This window comes from Oryx dammah, unplaced genomic scaffold (assembly GCF_014754425.2).
Source record: "Oryx dammah isolate SB20612 unplaced genomic scaffold, SCBI_Odam_1.1 HiC_scaffold_10, whole genome shotgun sequence".
Taxonomy (NCBI): Eukaryota; Metazoa; Chordata; class Mammalia; order Artiodactyla; family Bovidae; genus Oryx; species Oryx dammah.
Genome location: NW_024070194.1, coordinates 43792740 through 43814276, shown reverse-complemented (window position 1 = coordinate 43814276; position 21537 = coordinate 43792740). Strand labels below are relative to the sequence as shown.

Below are 21537 nucleotides of genomic sequence, written 5' to 3'. Positions count from 1 at the left end.
TTGATTACTTTTCTGGTCTCTATTTCATTTATTTCTGCTCTGCTCTTTGTTAATTTCTTCTTTGTGCTAATTTTGGGCTTCTTAATTTGTTCTTTTTCTAGTTCTTTGAGGTAGTAAAGTTAGATTGTTTATTTGATATCTTTTTTTTGGTTAATGTAGGCATTTACTACTATAAACTTACCTCTTAGAACTGCTTTTTTGCAGTATCCTGTAAATTTTAGTTTATTGTATTTCCACTTTTGTTTGTTTCAAGGTTTTTTTTATTTCCCTTTTGATTTCTTCTTTGACCTCTTAGTTGTTCAGGAGTATATTAAATTTTCATATATTTGTGAATTTTCAGCTTTCCTCCTATTATTAATTTCTAGGGTAATACCATTGTAGTTGGGAAAGATACTAGGTATGATTTAAATCTTTTTCATGAAGACTCCTGAGAGTCCCTTGGACTGCACGGAGATCCAACCAGTCCATTCTGAAGGAGATCAGCCCTGGGATTTCTTTGGAAGGAATGATGCTAAAGCTGAAACTCCATTACTTTGGCCCCCTCATGTGAAGAGTTGACTCATTGGAAAAGACTCTGATGCTGGGAAGGATTGGGGGCAGGAGGAGAAGGGGACGACAGAGGATGAGATGGCTGGATGGCATCACTGACTCGATAGACATGAGTTTGAGTGAACTCTGGGAGTTGGTGATAGACAGGGAGGCCTGGCATGCTGCAACTCATGGGGTCGCAGAGAGTCGGACACGACTGAGCGACAACTGAACTGACTGAATGTGCTAAGACTCATTTTGTGATCTGTCATCTTCTGTATCATGGAGAAAGTTCCATGTGTTCTTGAGAACGATGTGTATTCTACTGCTGTTGGATGGGATGTTCTGTACACATTTGTTAGGTCAGTTTTATCTAACGTATGCACTGAGTCTAACGTTTCCTGGTTGATTTCCTCTCTGGATGTCTATCCATTGTCGAAAGTTAGCTATTGAAGTCCCCTGCTAGTGTTGTATTGTTGTCTATCTCTCCCTTCAGATCTGTTAGTATTTGCTTATTATAGTTAGGTGCTCTGATGTTGAGGATATATATTAATATATTTGTGATTGTTATATCTTCTTTTTTTGATAATTTTTATTTTTTAATATAAATTTATTTATTTTAATTGGAGGCTAATTACAATATTGTATTGGTTTTGCCATACATCAACATGAATCTGCCACGGGTATACATGTGTTCCCCATCCTGAACCCCCCTCCCACCTCCCTCCACATACCATCCCTCTGGGTCATCCCAGTGCACCAGCCCCAAGCATCCTGTATCATGCATCAAACCTGGACTGGCGATTCGTTTCATATATGATATTATACATGTTTCAATGCCATTCTCCCGAATCGTCCCACCCTCTCCCTCTCCCACAGAGTCCAAAAGACTCTTCTATACATCTGTGTCTCTTTGGCTGTCTCGCATACAGGGTTATCGTTACCATCTTTCTAAATTCCATATATATGTGTTAGTATACTGTATTGGTGTTTTTCTTTCTGGCTTACTTCACTCCGTATAATAGGCTCCAGTTTCATCCACCTCATTAGAACTGATTCAAATGTATTCTTTTTAATGGCTGAGTAATACTCCATTGTGTATATGTACCACAGCTTTCTTATCCATTCATCTGCTGATGGACATCTAGGTTGCTTCCATGTCCTGGCTATTACAAACAGTGCTGCAATGAACATTGGGGTACACGTGTCTCTTTCAATTCTGGTTTCCTTGGTGTGTATGCCCAGTAGTGGGATTGCTGGGTCATAAGGCAGTTCTATTTCCAATTTTTTAAGGAACCTCCACACTGTTTTCCAGAGTGGCTGTACTAGTTTGCATTCCCACCAACAGTGTAAGAAGGTTCCCTTTTCTCCACACCCTCTCCAGCATTTATTGCTTGTAGACTTTTGGATCACAGCCATTCTGACTGGCGTGAAATGGCATCTCATTGTGGTTTTGATTTGCATTTCTCTGATAATGAGTGATGTTGAGCATCTTTTCATGTGTTTGTTAGCCATCTGTATGTCTTCTTTGGAGAAATGTCTGTTTAGTTCTTTGGCCCATTTTTTGATTGGGTCGTTTCTTTTCTCTCTTTTTTTAAAAAATGATTTATTCATTTATTCTTGGCTGTGCTGGGTCTTCATTGCTTTGCCTGGACTTTCTTTAGCTGCAGTGAGTGGGGGGCGACTCCTTGCAGTGCGCGAGCTTCTCTCTGCGGGGCCTTCACTTGACGCGGAGCCCAGGTGCTGGGTGCACAGGCTTCAGTAGTTGCAGCACTCGGACTTAGTGGTTGTGGCACGTGGGCTTGGTTGCTCTGTGGCACATGGGATCTTCCCGCACCAGGCAATGAACCTATGTCCTCTGTATTAGCAGGTGGAGTCTTACCCACTGCACTACCAATGAAGTCCTGTTATATCTCCTTGAAGAATTGACCCCTTTATCCTTATTTAATAACCTTCCTTGTCTCTTTTTTGGGGGCCTAAAGTCTGTTTTGTCTGGGATAAGCATAGCTACCTACCCTCTCTTTCAGTTTTCACTGGCATGGAATATATTCTTCCATCTCTTCACTTGAAAATGATGTGTATCCTTAAAGGAAGTGAATTTCTTGAGGGCAGCAAATTGATAGGTCTTGTTTTTTTTATCCATTTAGCTACTCTGTGTCTTTTGATTGGAGAATACAATTCATTTACACTTAGAGTAATTACAGGTAAAGTTAAAGTTAGTCAGACAGTCGTGTCTGACTCTTTGCAATCCCATGGACTGTAGCCCACCAGGCTCCTCCATCCATAGAATTCTCCAGGCAAGAGTACTGGAGTGGGTTGCCATTTCCTTCTCCAGGGAATCTTCCTGACCTAGGGATCAAACCCAGGTCTCCTGCATTGCAAGCGGATTCTTTACCATCTAAGCTACTAGGGAAGCCCCAGTTACAGGTAAGGACTTACAGATGCCATCTTACTGTTTTCTGGCTGTTTTGTAGGACCCTTGTTCCTTTCTTCCTGCCTTCCTTTATGAGTTGATGATTTTCTGCTGTGAAATGGTTTGATTCCTTTTTGTTTATCTTTTGTGAACCTACTGTAGATCTTTATTGCATGGTTACCATGAAACTTACATAAAACAGCTTACAGACATAACAGTCTATTTTACACTAAAGACTTAATTCAATTGCACACAAAAGGTTTACCCTTTTACTTCCCTATTTTTTAATATCACAATTTACCTCCTTTTTATATCCCATAGTTACTAACAAATTATTGTACCTATAGTTATTGAAATATTAAATTGTCATCCTTTAATCATTACACTAGAGTTAAGTGGTTAATGCTTTGCCATATTAAAGTTTTATAGTTTCCTGAACTTGACTGTATACTTGCTTTTACTATTGTGTTGTATATTTTTATATATTTTTGTGTTATTAATTGGCATCCTTTCATTTCATCTTGAAGAACTCCTTTCAGCATTTCTTATAGGGCAGGTCTAGTGGTGAAGAATTTTCTTAGCTTTTGTTTGTCTAGGAAAGTCTTTCATTTTTGAAGGGCAGCTTTGCTGAGTGAAGTATTCTTTATTGGCAGTTTTTGTCTTTTAGCACTTTGAATATATTATCCTGCTAATTCCTGGCTTGGAGGGTTCCTGCTGAGAAATCTGCTGATGGTCTTATGGGGGGCTCTTTTGGAAGTCACAAGATTTTTTTCTTCTGCTGCTTTTAAGATTCTCCTCTTACCTTTGATTTTTGAGTTTTATATAATGTGTCTTGGGAAGGATCTTTTAAGTTGATTTTGTTTGGTGAACAATGGGTTTCATGAACTTGGGTATCTATATCTCTCCCCAGATTTGGGATGTTCTTGGCCATTATTTCTTTAAATAAGCTCTCTGTTCTCCATAGTGGCTGTACTAGTTTGCACTCCCACCAACAGTGTAGGAGGGTTCCCTTCTCTCCACACCCTCTCCAGCATTTATTGCTTGCAGATTTTTGGATCGCAGACATTCTGACTGGTGTGAAGTGGTACCTCATTGTGGTTTTGATTTGCATTTCTCTTATAATGAGTGATGTTGAGCATCTTTTCATGTGTTTGTTAGCCATCCGTATGTCTTCTTTGGAGAAATGTCTATTTAGTTCTTTGGCCCATTTTTTTATTGGGTCGTTTATTTTTCTGGAATTGAGCTGCAGGAGTTGCTTGTATATTTTTGAGATTAGTTGTTTGTCAGTTGCTTCATTTGCTATTATTTTCTCCCATTCGGAAGGCTGTCTTTTCACTTTGCTTATGTTTTCCTTTGTTGTGCAGAAGCTTTTAATTTTAATTAGATCCCATTTGTTTATTTTTGCTTTTATTTCCAGAATTCTGGGAGGTGGATCATAGAGGATCCTGCTGTGGTTTATGTCAGAGAGTGTTTTGCCTATGTTCTCCTCTAAGAGTTTTATAGTTTCTGGTCTTACATTTAGATCTTTAATCCATTTTGAGTTTATCTTTGTGTGTGGTGTTAGAAAGTGATCTAGCTTCATTCTTTTACAAGTGGTTGACCAGTTTTCCCAGCACCACTTGTTAAAGAGATTGTCTTTACTCCAAAACCAATACAGAATTGTAAAGTAAAAATTAAAAATAAATAAATAAATTAAAAAAAAAAAATAAATAAATAAGCTCTCTGCTCCGTTTTCCCTCTCTGCTTGTCTTGGAACTCTGGTGATTCACAAATTGGTCCTTAGGATGGTATCTTATAGATCATACAGACTTTCTTCAACTCTTTTCATTCTTTTTACTTTGTTCTCCTTTGACTTGATATTTTCAAAGTTCCTGTCTTCAGTCACACTATTCTTTCTTCTGATTGATCAGGTCCCCCGTTAGATGCTTTGTATTGTATTTTCATGTCGTTCATTGATTCTTTGGCTCCAGAATTTATGGTTGATTCTTATGGATTCTCTTTTGCTAAACTTCTTATTTTATTTGTGTATTGTTCTCCTGATTTTGTTGAACTGTCTGTGTTTTCTTGTAGCTCACTGTCTCCTGAAAACAGCTTTTTTGAATTATTTGTCTAGTGCATTGGAGAGTTACCATTGTCCTTGTCTTTGGGTTCAGTTATCAGAAGACTAGTGTGACCTTTTGGTGGTGTCATATTTCCTTGATATTTCATGGTCCTGGAGCTTTGCATTGCTGACTTCACATTTGAATAGCAATCATTTCCTCTGGTCTTTGGGTGAGAAATACCTTCTCTCAGCCCTGCTAGAGATTCTGATATGATAAGTCACTTCAGTCGTGTCCGACTCTGTGTGACCCCATAGACGGCAGCCCGTCAGGCTCCCCCCGTCCCTGGGATTCTCCAGGCGAGAACACTGGAGTGGGTTGCCATTTCCTTCTCCAATGCATGAAAGTGAAAAGTGAAAGTGAAGTCGCTCAGTCATGTCCGATTCCTAGCGATCCCATGGACTGCAGCCTACCAGGCTCCTCATTGCCTTCTCTGAGGTGTCCTTTTATGGATATACCTCCTCTATGCCTCTTGCTCTCTTTTGTGGCAGAACTTTTAAGTTGTTTATTTTCTATGAGCCCTCCAAGGCTCCAGGTTGAGTGTTTTGCCTTCCCAAAGATGGCACTAAAGCTCAAGTTTGTAGTATCTTCCTGGACCACAGATTAGGCCGATTTTCTCATTATGCTCCTTAGCCATCTGCTAGGTCTGCTCACACCACTCCTAGGAGTGTACATGAGAGCTGCCACAAGGTGGGCTGGTGTGTGGATAAGGCATGTGGAACATTCCTGGGCCATTTGGTAGGATCTGTGGGTGGAATATTCCCAGCAGCTTATGGGTGGGCTTCTTGATGGAATCTGTGATGCCTGTTAATGTCCTCTGAGGGCCCTACCTGCTGCTGTCTCAGATTCCTTCCTCCCACACCCCCCAACCCAGTCATGAGCTCCTAATTTAGTACTCTAAGTCGGGCAAGAGAGAAATGAGTCCCTCTGGAAGCATCCTGCATAGCTAGGGAAACCAGGCACTCCCTAACACAGTCTCCCTTACCCCTGTGGGACAAATTATGGGAATAAATCTTGGCCTAAGCTGTACTATCTTGGAGGATGGGTGTTGTGGGGAAAGGCAGATTGTCTTACTCCACTCTAGGACGTCCAAACTGGTTTTTGTTTTCTGCTCCAAATGGATCAGAATCTTCTCCTCTGGAAGTCTGAACTTCATCACAGGCTGTCGCATCCATGAGTGATTGTCTCAGGCACTGTTTTCAGGAGCTCCTGGACCGAGGCTCAGAGGAGCTAGAGTCACTTCATGGGCCTCTGCAGGGTCCACAACCACGACTGAGGTCTGTCTGCCTGTTTCCCAATGCACAGGCAGGTGAGACTCCCCCCAGGCCCCTTGGTGGATGGTGCCAGATCCCACAGCTCCCTCAAATGCACTTTTGTTCATACATGGAAGCCAAATATCTGCTGCTGAGCAGGAGACAAAACCAAGGGCTGTCTTATCGTTATGATACTGATATCACTCTGGAGAAGGCCTTTAATTATTTGGTTTCATGATGCAAGTTTGAACCCAAATCTCTTGAGTTTTAGTGCTTGTGAGGAGCAGCTGCAGCAGCCTCCTCCCTCATTTCTTTCCCTCTCCTGTCATGTGTTACAAGCTTTCAGTGTGTGTGAACATCAAAGCAACATTGCCGGCTGAAAACTGCAGTCCCAACCCTGCAGGGATCCTTTGGTATCTCTAAAGACACAAACGGAGTCCAGTGTGATCTCTGTGTGTTCCGTGGAGATGTGACCACAGGCCTCAGTCTCACACGGAAGGTCGGGAGCAGGACCTGTCCATGGCGAGCAAGCTGACCTAGGATTTGGGAGTGAGTCTCTGGTCTGCACCAAGCCATATTGGGTATCTCAGCCTGTTTTGGGTTCAAGAGCAGTGCAGTCACCACCCTCCCACTGACCTCCCAGGACCCTCTTTCCAACCCCTGTAGGCTTCCTCAGGCTGGCCATTCGGCAGCAGTGTTCTGGGGTTGTAGGGAGGGGGGTGCGCTCGCCCTGGCTCACAGGAGCCAGTTGTTAAATCTTCAGGAACTTGGCAAACTGATCGTTAAGCATAGCCATTGTCAAAATTAAGTGATATCAACTAATAGTATAATAAATTATACTAAAAGCAAAATCAATAAATCCTCAAAAATTATCAGTTCAGTTCAATTCAGTCACTCAGTCATGCCTGACTCTTTGTGACCCCCATGGACTGCAGCACACCAGACCTCCCTATCCATCACCAACTCCTGGAGTCTACCCAAACTCATGTCCATTGAGTTGATGATGCCATCCAATCGCCTCCTCCTCTGTTGTCCCCTTCTCCCCCCGCCTTCAATCTTTCCCAGCATCAGGGTCTTTTCAAATGAGTCAGTTCTTCGCATCAGGTGGCCAAAGTACTGGAGTTTCAGCTTCAACATCAGTCCTTCCAGTGAACAGTCAGGACTGATCTCCTTTACGATGGACTGGTTGGATCTCCTTGCAGTCCAAGGGACTCTCAAGAGTCTTCTCCAACACCACAGTTCAAAAGCATCAGTTCTTTGGTGCTCAGCTTTCTTTATAGTCCAACTCTCACATCCATACTTGACTGCTGGAAAAACCATAGCCTTGACTAAGTGGACCTTCATTGGCAGAGTAATGTCTCTGCTTTTTAATATGCTGTCTAAGTTGGTCATAACTTTCTTCCAAGGAGTGTCTTTTAATTTCACGACTGCAGTCACCATCTGCAGTGATTTTGGAGCCCAAAAATATAAAGTCTGCCACTTCTTAATTCCAGCTTGTGTTTCATCCAGCCTAGCATTTCTCATGATATACTCTGTATATAAGTTAAATAAGCAGGGTGACAATATACAGCCTTGATGTCCTCCTTTTCCTATTTGGAACCAGTCTGTTGTTCCATCTCCAGTTCTTACTGTTGCTTCTTGACCTGCATACAGATTTCTCAAGAGGCAGGTCAGGTGGTCTGGTATTCCCATTTCTTTCAGAATTTTCCACAGTTTGTTGTGATCCACACAGTCAAAGGTGTTGGTATAGTCAATAAAGCAGAAATAGATGTTTTTCTGGAACTCTCTTGCTTTTTCCATGATCCAGCAGATGTTGGCAATTTGATATCTGGTTCCTTTGCCTTTTCTAAAACCAGCTTGAACATCTGGAAGTTCATGGTTCATGTATTGCTGAAGCCTGGCTTGGAGAATTTTGATCTTTACTTTACTAGCGTGTGAGATGAGTGCAATTGTGCAGTAATTTGAGCATTCTTTGGCATTGCCTTTCTTTGGGATTGGAATGAAAACTGACCTTTTCCAGTCCTGTGGCCACTGCTGAATTTTCCAAATTTGCTGGCATATTGAGTGCAGCACTTTCACAGCATCATCTTTTAGGATTTGAAATAGCTCAACTGGAATTCCATCACCTCCGCTAGCTTTGTTCTTAGTGATGCTTCCTAAGGCCCACTTGACTTCACATTCCAGGATGTCTGGCTCTAGGTGAATGATCACATCATCGTGATTATCTGGTTCGTGAAGATCTTTTTTTGTAGAGTTCTGTGTATTGTTGCCACCTCTTCTTAATATCTTCTGCTTCTGTTAGGTTCCTTTATTGAGCCCATGCAAAGATGGGCTCAAAGGCCATAACTTTCTCATTATTTTACTATTATCTGCCCTCTTGAAGTCACATATCTGTAGTCTCTGTGCAGAGGAATTACTATAATTATGGCTACTGGGCATCTTTTCCCAGTTTTCCTCTCAGTGACATCACACCAGGAACTCACAACAGGCTGCAACAGGAGTATTTACACCACAGAAATTGCCAACAGTTAGGAATAAGTTTTTCCCGCTTATTTGTAACTGCCGCTTAGGAGTTACTCAGCACACTGCACTTTTGAGTGAGCAGAGAGAACAGGGCACAGTCCAGCAAACCTTCCCCTTCCAGACCCATCCACGGCAGACACAGGCCACGTGTGTGGAAGGCCTGAGAACTGTATCTGCACTGTGCAAGCTGTGACTAAAGGGTTTTAACTGCGAGTGCTTTCTTTGATTTCATCGACACTTTGGAGGAGTTCTGAGTTAGCAAAGTTGCTTTTTATAACTTCATCCCGGCTTACCTTGACATCTGGTGTTTACACAAACTGAGATTTCAGGGCAGGGTGGTTGGAGGCCAAGGGCAGCTCCTGGAGACAGATGGGCAGAGTGTCTGCCTTGGCAGCATCCGAGCGTGGGCAGCAGCAGTCCAAGGAGGCACCACTGACCTGCGGATGGGCAGAGCCTGCCTGCCCAGCCATGCCTCTGGCATCAGGCGGGAAGGATCAGAGCTGACAGTTGTCACAATGAGGGTAACCTCACTGTGGAGTATGGTCACCCAAAAAGGTGGGTGATACAGGGCTTTTTAGATGGAAGTGTGAATGATATGTTGCACACGGGCCTATTGATGGACCTGCTTAAGAAGACTCGGCTACCGAATGTGTGGTTATGATGATCTTAGCCTTATGCATTGTCGTATGGATCCTCATAGGAAAAACAAGCACAGCAACAAACTCAGTTTTGCTCACAGTGTGAGACAATGAAAGCTACCTTTGGAGTGGAAAGTACTTGTTACCTGGAAGGTAGACAGGAGCCTGCAATCATTACCTTTTCACTGTACAAGTAAAAAAGAAAACATCCATCAAATCAACTTTTTTTTTTTTCTGGAAAACACACACGCACACAAAGACGCATTTGAATACTCCCACAAATTCATATTTAAGAACAGTGTTTTTCACATCAGAACGGTAATCACAAAGGCACCCAAAGGAAAAAAGCAGGCACGTCCACAATATTTCCTCACTGTGTTGGGTCCATCATCCTTAACTTTGTGAATTGTCACAGCCCCAGCATGAATGACGAGAATATAACAGGTTGCAGAATTGGAGAACGTGAAATCTTTTGTTCCTAATGGCAAAACATGTTTTTCTCATTTTCATCAGAATGTGTGATCCATGCCATTTGAAATCAAATTCCAAACACGACGAGCCATTAGTGTAATAGCTCATTACTAACAGCGGTCTTATAAATAATACATTCTTATCGTGCACATGCAGCTCGCCGCGAAGCCAGCAAAAGGTATTTCAGGCCATGGAAGTTGCTCTGCGCCAGCGTGGCTGTAGATGAGAAGGACATCTCCATGTGAACCAAGATGGATGCCAATTTTCCCTGCCGAGAGGGAGGCTGGCCGTCTCTCCCCACACATATGGCAGATGGATTGGTTAATCAGCGTCTGCTGAGTCTCGGGCCTAAAATCACAGAGAAGCCAGACAACTGCGGCTACGCAGCCTTTGTTCACGCGTGCAAACAAGACAAACAATCACTTGTTATTTGGGAAAAAAATTAAAATGTTTATTTTGGACTTTTATTGAAGTGTCAATGGATTTGTAAGACAGCTGTGTGAATCCAGCCTTTTGCAACTAGTATTTTGGGGGGCGGCCTGTAAAGAAAAGAATATGCACAGAAAAAAAATTCATTTAAAAAAATTCCTCTTGTATCCTAGCATTTGGGAGAATTACAGGGAATCTCGTATTTACTTTTCAAACACATCTTGGAGAACGAACAGTTTTAAGCCAGAAGATACATTTGGGAACGAATAGCTTAATAGCTAAGTTTTTTTCCCTCTGAGGTTTAAAAGAGTGTTGTAGTTTCTTGCGCTACTTTAGGAAGTATTAACCATTTTATCCAACTGGGCATTTATGGAATGATGTCACATTCTTAGGATCTGGGAATTCTGACAGTTGTTGAGGTCTTCTGACTGAATGGTTGTCTCAAGAAATAAAATCTGAACTCTGGAGGGCTAGAACCCACCCAGTAAACGCTGTTTTATTATAAGAGCTGTCAGAGTCAAATCAGTTACCAGAATTTGCTTAGAACCCACATAAAGATCAAATGAATTATTTATGCAAAATGTGTTTATTTTTCTTCTTTCCAATTTTATTGAGCTAGAATTGATATGTAACATTGTATAAGTTTAAGGTGTCCAACCTAATATTTTGATATATTTATATATTGTAACATAATCACTGTGAGTGAGAATAGTTAACCCGAGAACTCTGTATTCCTTCTTGCCTCTTTTAAAAATTTAAATGCTTTCCTTGCACAGAAGAGTGAAATCCAGAATTACTAAAGGAACATAGTAAAGAATTACAATCACAGTCATCAGTCAATGTGGCATTAAAATTTGATAGAATTAAAATTTGTTGTTAATTTATAATGTCAGTACCAGTAATAGGCCTAGATCAGCTAGTCACTCATGAAAAGATAGGTTGTTTCCTCTACTCAGAACACTTATGATCCCAAATGTGTTGCATCTTTCCTACACCAGCCAGCTCTCCAGCTTCTAGTCACCAGCTGGGTGTCTTGCAGTCTAATTCACTTTCTGATACTGCTCAGCCTTAGTGCAGACCCCACAGATTTAGGGCTCAGGCCCACAAAATTGCCCCCATCAGATGCCATTCACAAGCCCGATTGTCCCCTGTGCTTTTAACTGGCCAGCAATAACTCATGGGTTTCCATGACCCCCTCGGTCATGTTTGAGAACCTGCTGGAAGGGTTCACAGAGCTCAGGCGACTCTTTACTTGCCATCATGGGTTCACTGTAAAGGATACAGCTCAGGAACAGGAAATGGAAGAGATGCATTCGGTGAGGTGGGAAGGGCGGGGGGAGTTTCCATGCCCTCTCTGGGCCTACCACTGCCTGGCATTTCGTGTGTTCACCAGCAGGGAGGCTTGGAAACCCCATTGTTTAGGTGTTTTTCTAGTTTTCCATTAACAGTTGATTAAATCTTTGGCTGTGGTGGCTGCACTCACTCTCCAGCTCCTCTCCCCTTGTCAGAGGTCGGGGTGCTGTGTGCTTAGTCGCTCAGTTGTGTCCAACTCTTAGCAGCCCCATGAATTGCAGCCCACCAGGCTCTGTCCATGGGGATTCTCCAGGCAAGAATACTGGAGTGCGTTGCCATTTCCTCCTCTAGGGAATCTTCCTGACCCGGGGATTGAATCCAGGCCTCTCACATTTCAGGCGGATTCTTTACCATCTGAGCCACCAGGGAAGCCCCCGAGGTTGAGGGAACATGGCTGAAAGCTCCAACCCTCTAATCACATGGCTGATTCCTCTGGTAACCAGTTCCCATCCTCTGAAAGTGACCTCATTAGCGTAAACTCACGTACCATTGAAAGGGGCTTATTATGAACAATGAAGGACTGTCAGGAAATTATGAATGTTTTATGAACTTTGAGCCAGGAGTGAGGGATGAAGACCAAACATTTTTTATTATATCTCACTGTCACCCTCATCTTCCCACTGATGTATTCCTCACCAAAGGCCATTCATTGCAGGAGGTTTAGAATCAGGTAGGATGCTGAGAGGGCTTCTCTGGTGGCTTAGATGGTAAAGAATCTGCCTGCAATGTGGGAGACCTGGGTTTGACCCCTGGGTTGGGAAGACCCCCGTGGAGGAGGGCATAGCAACCCACTCCAGTATTCTTGCCTGGAGAATCCCCATGGACAGAGGAGCCTGGCAGGCTACAGTCTGTGGGGTCGCAAAGTGTCAGACATGACTGAGTGACACAGCACAGCACAGGATGCTGGCAGGCAGTTATGCTGTAGATCAGACACACCTGGTGAACAGGTGCACTGAGTTTCTCTCAGAACTTTTCACTGAACCTCCTTCCTCTCATCGCCTCCCCCTGAGACCATCCAGTCAAATATATGTTCAAGAAAATGAAAGAAAGAAGTCTTCACACATGGCGCTAGTTGTAAAGAATCCACCTGCCAATGGAGGAGACTCAAGAGATGCAGGCTCTATCCCAGCATTGGGAAGATCCCCTGGAGAAGGAAATGGTGACCCACTCCAGTATTCTTGTCTGGGAAACCCTGTGGACAGAGGAGTCTGGCTGTCTACAGTCCATGGGGTCACAAAGAGTTGGGCACAACTGAGCACATGCACGTACACAACACACACACACAGAGACACGAAAATTGAAGAGTACCTACTTGATGAGGAGCAAATTATTAACTTGTTCTAAATTGGGGTCAACCAGATGGCCACTAGAAATAATGGCTGGTCTTCCTTGGAACTGCATGGTGGAGGGGAGTAAAGTAGATAGGAGGGGTTGGGCTTGCAGTAGGGAAATGAAAGGATTTAGGGCAGGCAGGGGTATTGTTTGGGCAAAATTTCCCCTCAAGAACACCATAACAGTCTCCCTAAGTTCCAGAGCCATCTCTAGGATTGTCATCCATGATAGATTGTCGACCATCCAAGGTGGTCATCCACGACATCATTTTTTGAGCCTTTCATGTGTGCTGTGCACTGCGCCTGACCATAGGGTGCTCCCTCCCTCATACAGCTCCAGGTGCCCATGGGCAAGGGCTTTCATGGTGCCCATTCACCTGAGGTTGGATGGTCATGAGATGTCTTGGACATTTCAGGTGGAAGGTGTGGCTGTCGGGTTCATGAGCGTGTGCTCACAAGTGAACCTGGAGCTCCTGCACAAGTGCTTTGATCTGGGACCCTTCCATGGACTCTGCGTCCCACATCAGGATGACATCCTAGAACCACCCCAGGAGTTCAGCATCCACGAAAGTTCAGGTACAGTGGCTGTCATAGGAGCACGCGAGGGTAGAGCTTTGTGGCTGTGCTGTGCTTTTGACTCTGTGCTGGAACTGGGTGGTGGCAGCTGCTGGGCAGTTCTGTCCCCAGTCCCCTTTCAGGAGTGGTTCCTGGTACATCGCAACCTTGCGCCTGTATCTGTGAGCACAGAGGGTCAAGGGGCATGGCCCTGGGTAGACACCACGGCCTTGCCGCCAAAGGTCTCCTGAATTCAGAATGTCTACCTTCAGAAGTTCATTGTTAGAGTAGAGGTAAGTTGTGGTGAAATAACTGATAGTGTTTCAGGATTTTACTTGCGCACACACATAGAACCCAAAACCTGAATATGATAAGTGAATCTTTTAAGTCAAGAACTAGAGAAATTCTGTATATCCTTAAGTTTTTATTTTATTTTTTTAATTGAAGTATAGTTAATTTATAATGTTATGTTAGTTTCAGGTATACAGTAAAGTGATTCATCTATACAAATATATTCAGATATATGTATATATGCCTTTAAGTTTTAACCCCAACAATTAGTGCTTCTATGTTTATGTTATTGACAACTTATTATGTAATCCAGGTCATTGCAAGTAGTCATTTTAAACTTGCTTATTTTTAGCCATCTGCAATGTTAGAACTGATTTTAAAATCATGTCTGTATTAGGATTTTCACCAAGTGAAACTGGGTCATCTCAAACTTTGGTATTTTAATTTAACAAAGTCTCCCTGCATCCATGAGCATATTTGAAGTTAAGTGTTTTGTTTCTTAAATCAAGGAGTTGCAGCAGGGTGTGTAAATCTAGTTTTCCAAAGCCAGGTTTCCTCATTTGTGAAATAGGAAGAGTAGTAACACCTCCCACGAAGGGGCATCATGGGGTCTGACTGAGATCACTCAGGTCCAGGGCTTTACTCAGCATCTCCATCAAATTTAGCACGCCATCAGCATGGATCCTCATTTCCAGCGGTCATTACCCATCACTTTGTAGCTGGTCTTTCACTTACATGAGTCTTCCCAGGTTAACATCAGGGCATCTTGAATTGCTCTGCTTTCCCGTGTCTGAAAGACTATATCAAGATATTGCTCTTGTCTGCCAGTCTGGGCTCCATTTTTCTGTTTATTTTTGAAGATAACTGTTGCATCAATATACTGTTACTTGGCATTGTTCAGCATAGGTAATGTGTGCACTTTCTGCACACATATATTCATATTTAAGTTTTTTTTTGCATAAAATAAATGCTTCTAGATGTCAAGAAAAAGATTGTTCAAAAATAGGAAGAGGAGCATGTTGGGGGCAAGACTGACAAGCAGAGGACTTGTTGATCTAAACAACAGCAGGTGTTGGTTTGGCAGATCTTATCGTCTGGACAGGAAACCAAGCGCATGGAGGTGGTCGGAACGTTCACACGGGTCACAAAGACTTTTCGGAGCTGTAGCTGGAGAGGGAGATCCCTTCTGTATTAATAAGAGCTTTGAGGTCTTTATTGTTTCATGGTGAAGGCTGGCTTGCCCTTGCTTCTCAGCTAAGACATATAGGAGTGTTCTGAAGGAAACTTCAGCATGAGACAGTCTTGAATAATATGTTATCATTGTCACTTTCGAATGTATAAATTCTTCTTGAAGGCAGCATTCAATAGGTTTTATGGCTTAGTTTTCTCATGCCTGAGATGGAGATAAAAATAGTATCAAAACCAGAAAGTCGTTGAGATAGTTAAATGTTAGAATCTACATGACGACCTTAGCTCTCTGCCGAGTGTGGAGTAAGTTCTGAAAAAATTTAGGTTGTTTTTTCTCTCCCCTTGATTGTTGTCATTATTAAAAACAAGTTGAGGGACTTCCCTGGTAGTCCAGTGGTTAAGACTTCACCTTCTGGAGCAGGGCATATGGGTTTGATCTCTGATCAGGGAACCAAGATCCCACATACCTCTCAGCCAAAAAAAACAATAACATACGGAAGCAGTACTGTAAAATATTCAATAAATACTTTTAAAATGGTCCCCATAAAAAAAATCTTTAGAAAAATGTTGAAAAGATATAGTTCCCTTTCAGTGTGTTTCTGAGTAGCTCTGAAGTTACATAAAGTGACTGGGATGTTCCTGTCTTAGAAACTTTATGGGCAGGAACACAATTCAAAATTTAGACCAAATCCTGGACTTAAAAACACGTAATCTGTTTAGCCAAAGTGTGTCTGTTTAGCAAAAGCCCCAGAGATATGGAAACTGAAAGAAGTCTTACTATTCTGTCTGCCACTTTTAATATTTTTACCTAAAATTAGTTGATCTAGGACAGGATGGTAGCTAAAGGAAATAGGAAAATTTCTCTCGTCATTTTGTGCGTCTTGTTTGTTTTTGAAAATCCAGCTCCACTAATAAAATGGTGATTATGAAGTTTTGTTACCAGGAAACACTACTGTAGACTTCCAAACAACTCAGGGATGGATTCACGAATCAACAGCTCATTATATTCCAGAAAAGAGTCATTGGCACATTTTGCCTTCCCCTTTACATCAACAGCAACAAAGAATGAGGCTCCAGAGAAAACTGGAAATGTGTTATGATCCTGTCCTTTTTTATCTAATGAAAGTCTCAAGTTAAAGGAAATATAATTTCTCTAAAATATGAGCCAAAATTCTTGTTTCAGTGGGCACACACCACTGTGCCTTATGCTTTCAATTTTGTTTATGCTTTTTACCTTTCAAAGGATTTTCATATATATTGTCTCATTTTATCCTCATGACTTGATGTACGAGAGCTAAGAAAGGTGCATGCGTGTGTGCTATGTTGCTTCAGTCATGTCTGGCTCTTTGCGACCCCAGGGACTGCAGCCTGCCAGGCTCCTCTGTCCATAGGATTCTCCAGGCAAGAATACTGGAATGGGTTGCCACACCCTCCTCCAGGGGAATCTTTCCAACTCAGAGATTGAAACCACATCTCCTGGGTCTCCTGCCTTGGCAGGTGGGTTCTTCACCACTAGCACCATCTGGGAAAGGTGACCTCTGCTGCCCAAATTCACAAAAGGTGTTACAGCTCAGCAGGGGCTGACCCAGCACCCAGCTCAGCCTTCCACTTGACTTTTTGGCTAGGGTGGCTGTGATCAAAAACTCCAGTGGTGGGTCTACTATACAAATACATGATCAATTTTTTTCACTTCAATGAATTATTGAATGAGTTACCACTTTTAGGAGCTCTCAGTGATGTGTGTGTATGTGTGTGTGTTCTTTGGACAACTCCCATCTTCTAGACTCTTCACCTCTTGTGTCTATGGGATTTGCCAGGACTGTGCACGGCCAATCTGTCCTGTGCCAGAAGTGGGCAGGAAGTACCAGGACACTGAGACCCCAGGAGCAGCGTCTGATTCTCCATTTCTTTTTTTAAAAAATATTTGTTTATTTATTTGGCTATGTCAGGATCTTAGTTGCAGCACATGGAATCTTTCATTGCTTAGTTGCCCTATAGCATATGGGATCTTAGTACCTTGACCAGGGATCAAACCTGAGTACCCTGCACTGGAAGGTGGGTTCTTAACCCCTGGACTACTAGGAAAGTCCCCCAGCTTCTCTGTTTCTTATCCCTGCTCCCCTACTGATATCTTCTCCATCAACTCCCAGATAGACAGTTGTGCTCGAATCCTTGACTCAGGGTCTGCTTCTGAGAGAACCCACCCCAACACGCTGCTGGTCTAGTCTTTCCCCACCAGCTGTGAAAACATTTACTTACCACAACTGAAAGCAGTTGAGGTATAAATACCTCAGCTCCCTCACCCCTCAGTGGGATAGCTTTGAGACTTGAGTTTTGCATTGTTTCTCAGAACTCCAGGAGATGAAGTTCCAGCTAGTGATCCATGTGATGACATATGTTTCATTAGCTGCCTTCCTTTCCCTTCTCTCTTCCTAACCTCCCTACCATGCTTCCTGAATCACCTCCCAAATAGAACTGCTTGTTCTCAGGTCCTTGACTCAAGGTTGGGTCTATTCTCACCAGCTGTGAAACTCACAATTTCATGCAAACCTTCACCCCTCCAAGCAGAGTGACAATATCATGACTCAACATTCCAGAGCTTGTACAGTGGTCCCCATTCTTTATTTTTTCCAATCAAATGATTTATTAAGCAAAGAAACAAAAATGCTGTTTGCTAGCTTCTTTAGGTAAAGATCTTAAAATATTTAAATCTTTGTAATATGATGCTGATTATTTCTAATGATTTAACAGTATCAAAGTTACATGGTTCACTGCATTTCTGAATACAGAATCCATTTAACCTATATGGAATTTAGCTATCAAGTTCCTCATTCTTTAGCTACTGTACATATTGTGACCGGCTGCCATCCCATCATTTCAGCTGTGTCCGAAGTTTCCATTGGATCTGAAAAGTGTAACCATGCACATTCACTTTGCATTTTACTTGAATAATTTGTGTATGATCCCATTCTTTTAGCCACCAGTTCTTTATTTATAAATTATTACACACACTTGTAAATTTGAGTTTTTAGCTACTAAACCTTGAGACTAAATTAGGACCAATGGGAACAAAGTCTGAGGATGCAGATTTTGTCCCAGTTTAAGGAAAATCTAGTAAAAGTATATTTTTTATTAACTGGAGTACCTCGTTTAGAAGTAGCCAAGTTCTCCAGACATTGGAAAAATTCATGAATAGTCATAAGTCTCAGGAAAGGGCTTTCTACTTGGTTGGGAGGTTGTACTGAGTGAGACCCAAGATCCCTCAAATGCCAGGAGTCTGAAAGCTGAGGGAACAAGCATCAGGATGCTCCCTCCATATGCTGGCAGTTTATGAATATTTTCCTTCAGTGACAGTAAAATGGTTCAAAACAATATGTATTTTTTCCAGTTGGCTCCACCACTGGCCCGGCCCAGCGATTGCAAATCAAGCTGTGTCTTTTGTTCCCCGCATCATTACAATGAAGACTTTGGAACCAGAAGTGAGCTGGCAATTTTCTTGATGATGCATAAAGCAAAATAGGGCACAGCCTGCATTTCCACAGCTGCCCTGGCATCGACACATTTACGAGTTAAAATAAAAACAAGCGAAAGACGAAACTTTTGTTTGTCACGCAGGCTGGTGTGACCTCGGGAGTGAGCGTCTTGGTTTTGAAAGAGTCCTGCGAAATGAATCTCAATACATGCCCAGGGGCCAGCACACGTAGGCTCTGAGGACCTCGATGTGCCCTTGGCTGGGAGAGATACAATTTCACACAACAGAGTCGTGGGTGTCCCTTAGAATAACCAATGCAGCCTCTTATAACCAGCCCACCCAGGAAAAGTACTGCTTACTCTACATTTAAAAGGCCCTTCAAAATATAATTTTCACAACATCTCCACACAGCAATGTTGCCTTTTAAATGAAAGAAAATCTCTCATTGTCAGGAAATGTTCCCTTATGTCTTATTTAAATTTCTTTTATTGCACTTATATTTGCTTGTTACTCTCAGTCTCTCCTCTGCAGGGAGAAGGAATATGGAGGGTTAAGAAACAGCAGCTAAATCAAGTCTTATTTAATCAAGTAGCCCAGGTGTCTAGCCTCTCTTCCTAAGGTTCCATTTTATATGTCTGTGTTGCTTTCTGTTTTGTACTTTATTCTTCTTTTAACATGGATTCCAAATGTGGATGAAACACTCATCTACAGAGCCTAGCAATATTTCTGCCAAGATATTTGGATATTGTATCTCAGGCCATGTATTTATTAATACCAGCTAGGACGGTCTATCATGACTGAAGTAGTGACCCTCTTGGACTCTGTATGGATTTGTTCGGGCTGTCATAGAAGGGTCCCACAGAATACGGGGCTTAAACAACAGGAAATCATTTTCTCACAGTTCTGGAGATGAGAAGTCTGAGGTCAAGGTGTCGGCAGGGTGGTTTCTTCTAAGGCCTCCCTCCTTGGCTTGTAGATGACCATCTTTTCCTTGTCTTCACGTGGTTTTCCCTTCTCTTCCTGTCTGTGTCCTAATCCCCTCTTCTTATGAGGACACACAGTGATTCAAGGGCCCACCCATCTGACCTCATATTACTCTTGTCTCTTTCAAGGCCCTTTCTTGGGACTTTCCTGGTGGTCCAGTGGTTAGGACTTTGTTTTCCAATGCAGGGGGTGCAGGTTCCTGGTTGGGGAGCTAAGACCCCACATGTCTTGTGGCCAAAAAACCAAAATATAAAACAGATGCAATCTTGTGACAAATTCAATAAGGACTTTTTAAGTGGTTGACATTAAAAAATCTGAAAAATAAACTAAAGGCCCTTTCTCCAGATAGTCACATTCTGAGGTATTAAGGGGTTAGGACTTAAAGCATGAAGTTTGTGGGAACATGATTCAACATTCAGTGACACCTAGGATCCTGTGTCAGTGGTTCTCTGGAGCCCTGTTGCCAAGGCTGCAAGATGTGGCGGTAATGTCCCCTCTACCTGATGCTCATAAGTCTAATATTATTTGTTGCAACTTGAATTTCATCTTTTTTAAAAAAAAAAAAACAACAAATGTCTTTTTGGTATACAGAGGTAAGAAAATTGCATTCTTCTGAAACTTTAGCCACTCTTGCCAGCTCTAGTTTTCCAGAAGTAACTATGTGAGTTCTAATGGTGTGTTAAAGAAGTTGACAAAACAAATAAATACTTCCAGGCTTATGCCCAGGCTGACACGATTATCTCCACAGTGACAGTGCTGATGAAAAATTAATCAGTCAATCTAAGAAAGAAATGGGAAATTTTATTTGAGCCTGATTGAGGTTTTTTAACCCAGGAACAACCTCTCAGACAGCTCTGAAAATGGTTGCACCCTTTAGAGGTCAAAGCACAATTGTATAGGTTTTTGAGGCAGAGGGCTGTACATTCAATCATGTAGATAGGGTTCACAATCCAGATTAAGTACAAAGTTCAGTGCAGTCGCTCAGTCGTGTCCAACTCTGTGACCCCGTGGACTGCAGCATGCCAGGCCTCCCTGTCCATCACCACTCCCAGAATTTACTCAAACTCATGTCCATCGAGTCGATGATGCCATGTAACCACCTCATCCTCTGTCGTCCCCTCTCTACCCGCCTTCAGGCTTTCTCAGCATCAGGGTCTTTTCAGATGAGTCAGTTCTTTGCATCAGGTGGCCAAAGTTTTGGAGTTTCAGCTTCAGCATCAGTCCTTCCAATGAATATTCAGGACTGATTTCCTTTAGGATGGACTGGTTGGATCTCCTTGCAATCCAAGGGACTCTCGAGAGTCTTCTCCAACACCCCAGTTCAAAAGCATCAATTCTTCGGCCCTCAACTTTCTTCACAGTCCAACTCTCACATCACATCCATACATGACTACTGGAAAAACCATAGCTTTGACTAGACGACCTTTGTTGGCAAAGCAATGTCTTTGCTTTTTAATAAGCTGTCTAGGTTGATCATAACTTTTCTTTCAAGGAGCAAGTGTCTTTTAATTTCATGGCTGCAGTGACCATCTGCAGTGATTTTGGAGCCCCCCAAAATAAAGTCTCTCACGGTTTCCACTGCTTCCCCATCTATTTGCCATGAAGTGATGGGACCAGATGCCATGATCTTTGTTTTCTGAATGTTGAGCTTTACGCCAACTTTTTCACTCTCTTCTTTCACTTTCATCAAGAGGCTTTTTAGTTCTTCTTAGCTTTCTGCTATAAGGGTGGTATCATCTGCATATCTGAAGTTATTGATATTTCTCCTGGCAATCTTGATTCCAGCTTGTGCTTCATCCAGTCCAGCATTTCTCATGATGTACTCTCATATAAGTTAATACACAGGGTGACAATATACAGCCTTGATGTACTCCTTTTCCTATTTGGAACCAGTCTGTTGTTCCATGTCTGGTTCTAACTGTTGCTTTATGACCTAAATACAGATTTCTCAGGAGTCCAGTCCAGTGGTCTGGTATCCCCATCTCTTGAAGAATTTTCCACAGTTTGTT

General features: G+C 42.4%; 1 protein-coding gene across 1 annotated transcript in view; it reads left to right on the top strand.

Moving 5' to 3' along the window:
* The window catches only part of CFAP61 (cilia and flagella associated protein 61), a 243973-nt gene that overhangs the window by 36551 nt on the left and 185885 nt on the right, over positions 1–21537 (top strand). Inside the window, exon 8 of the mRNA XM_040247971.1 lies at positions 13455–13614. Within this exon, the coding sequence (XP_040103905.1) occupies positions 13455–13614 (160 nt within the window). The remainder of the gene's footprint in view (positions 1–13454; positions 13615–21537) is intronic.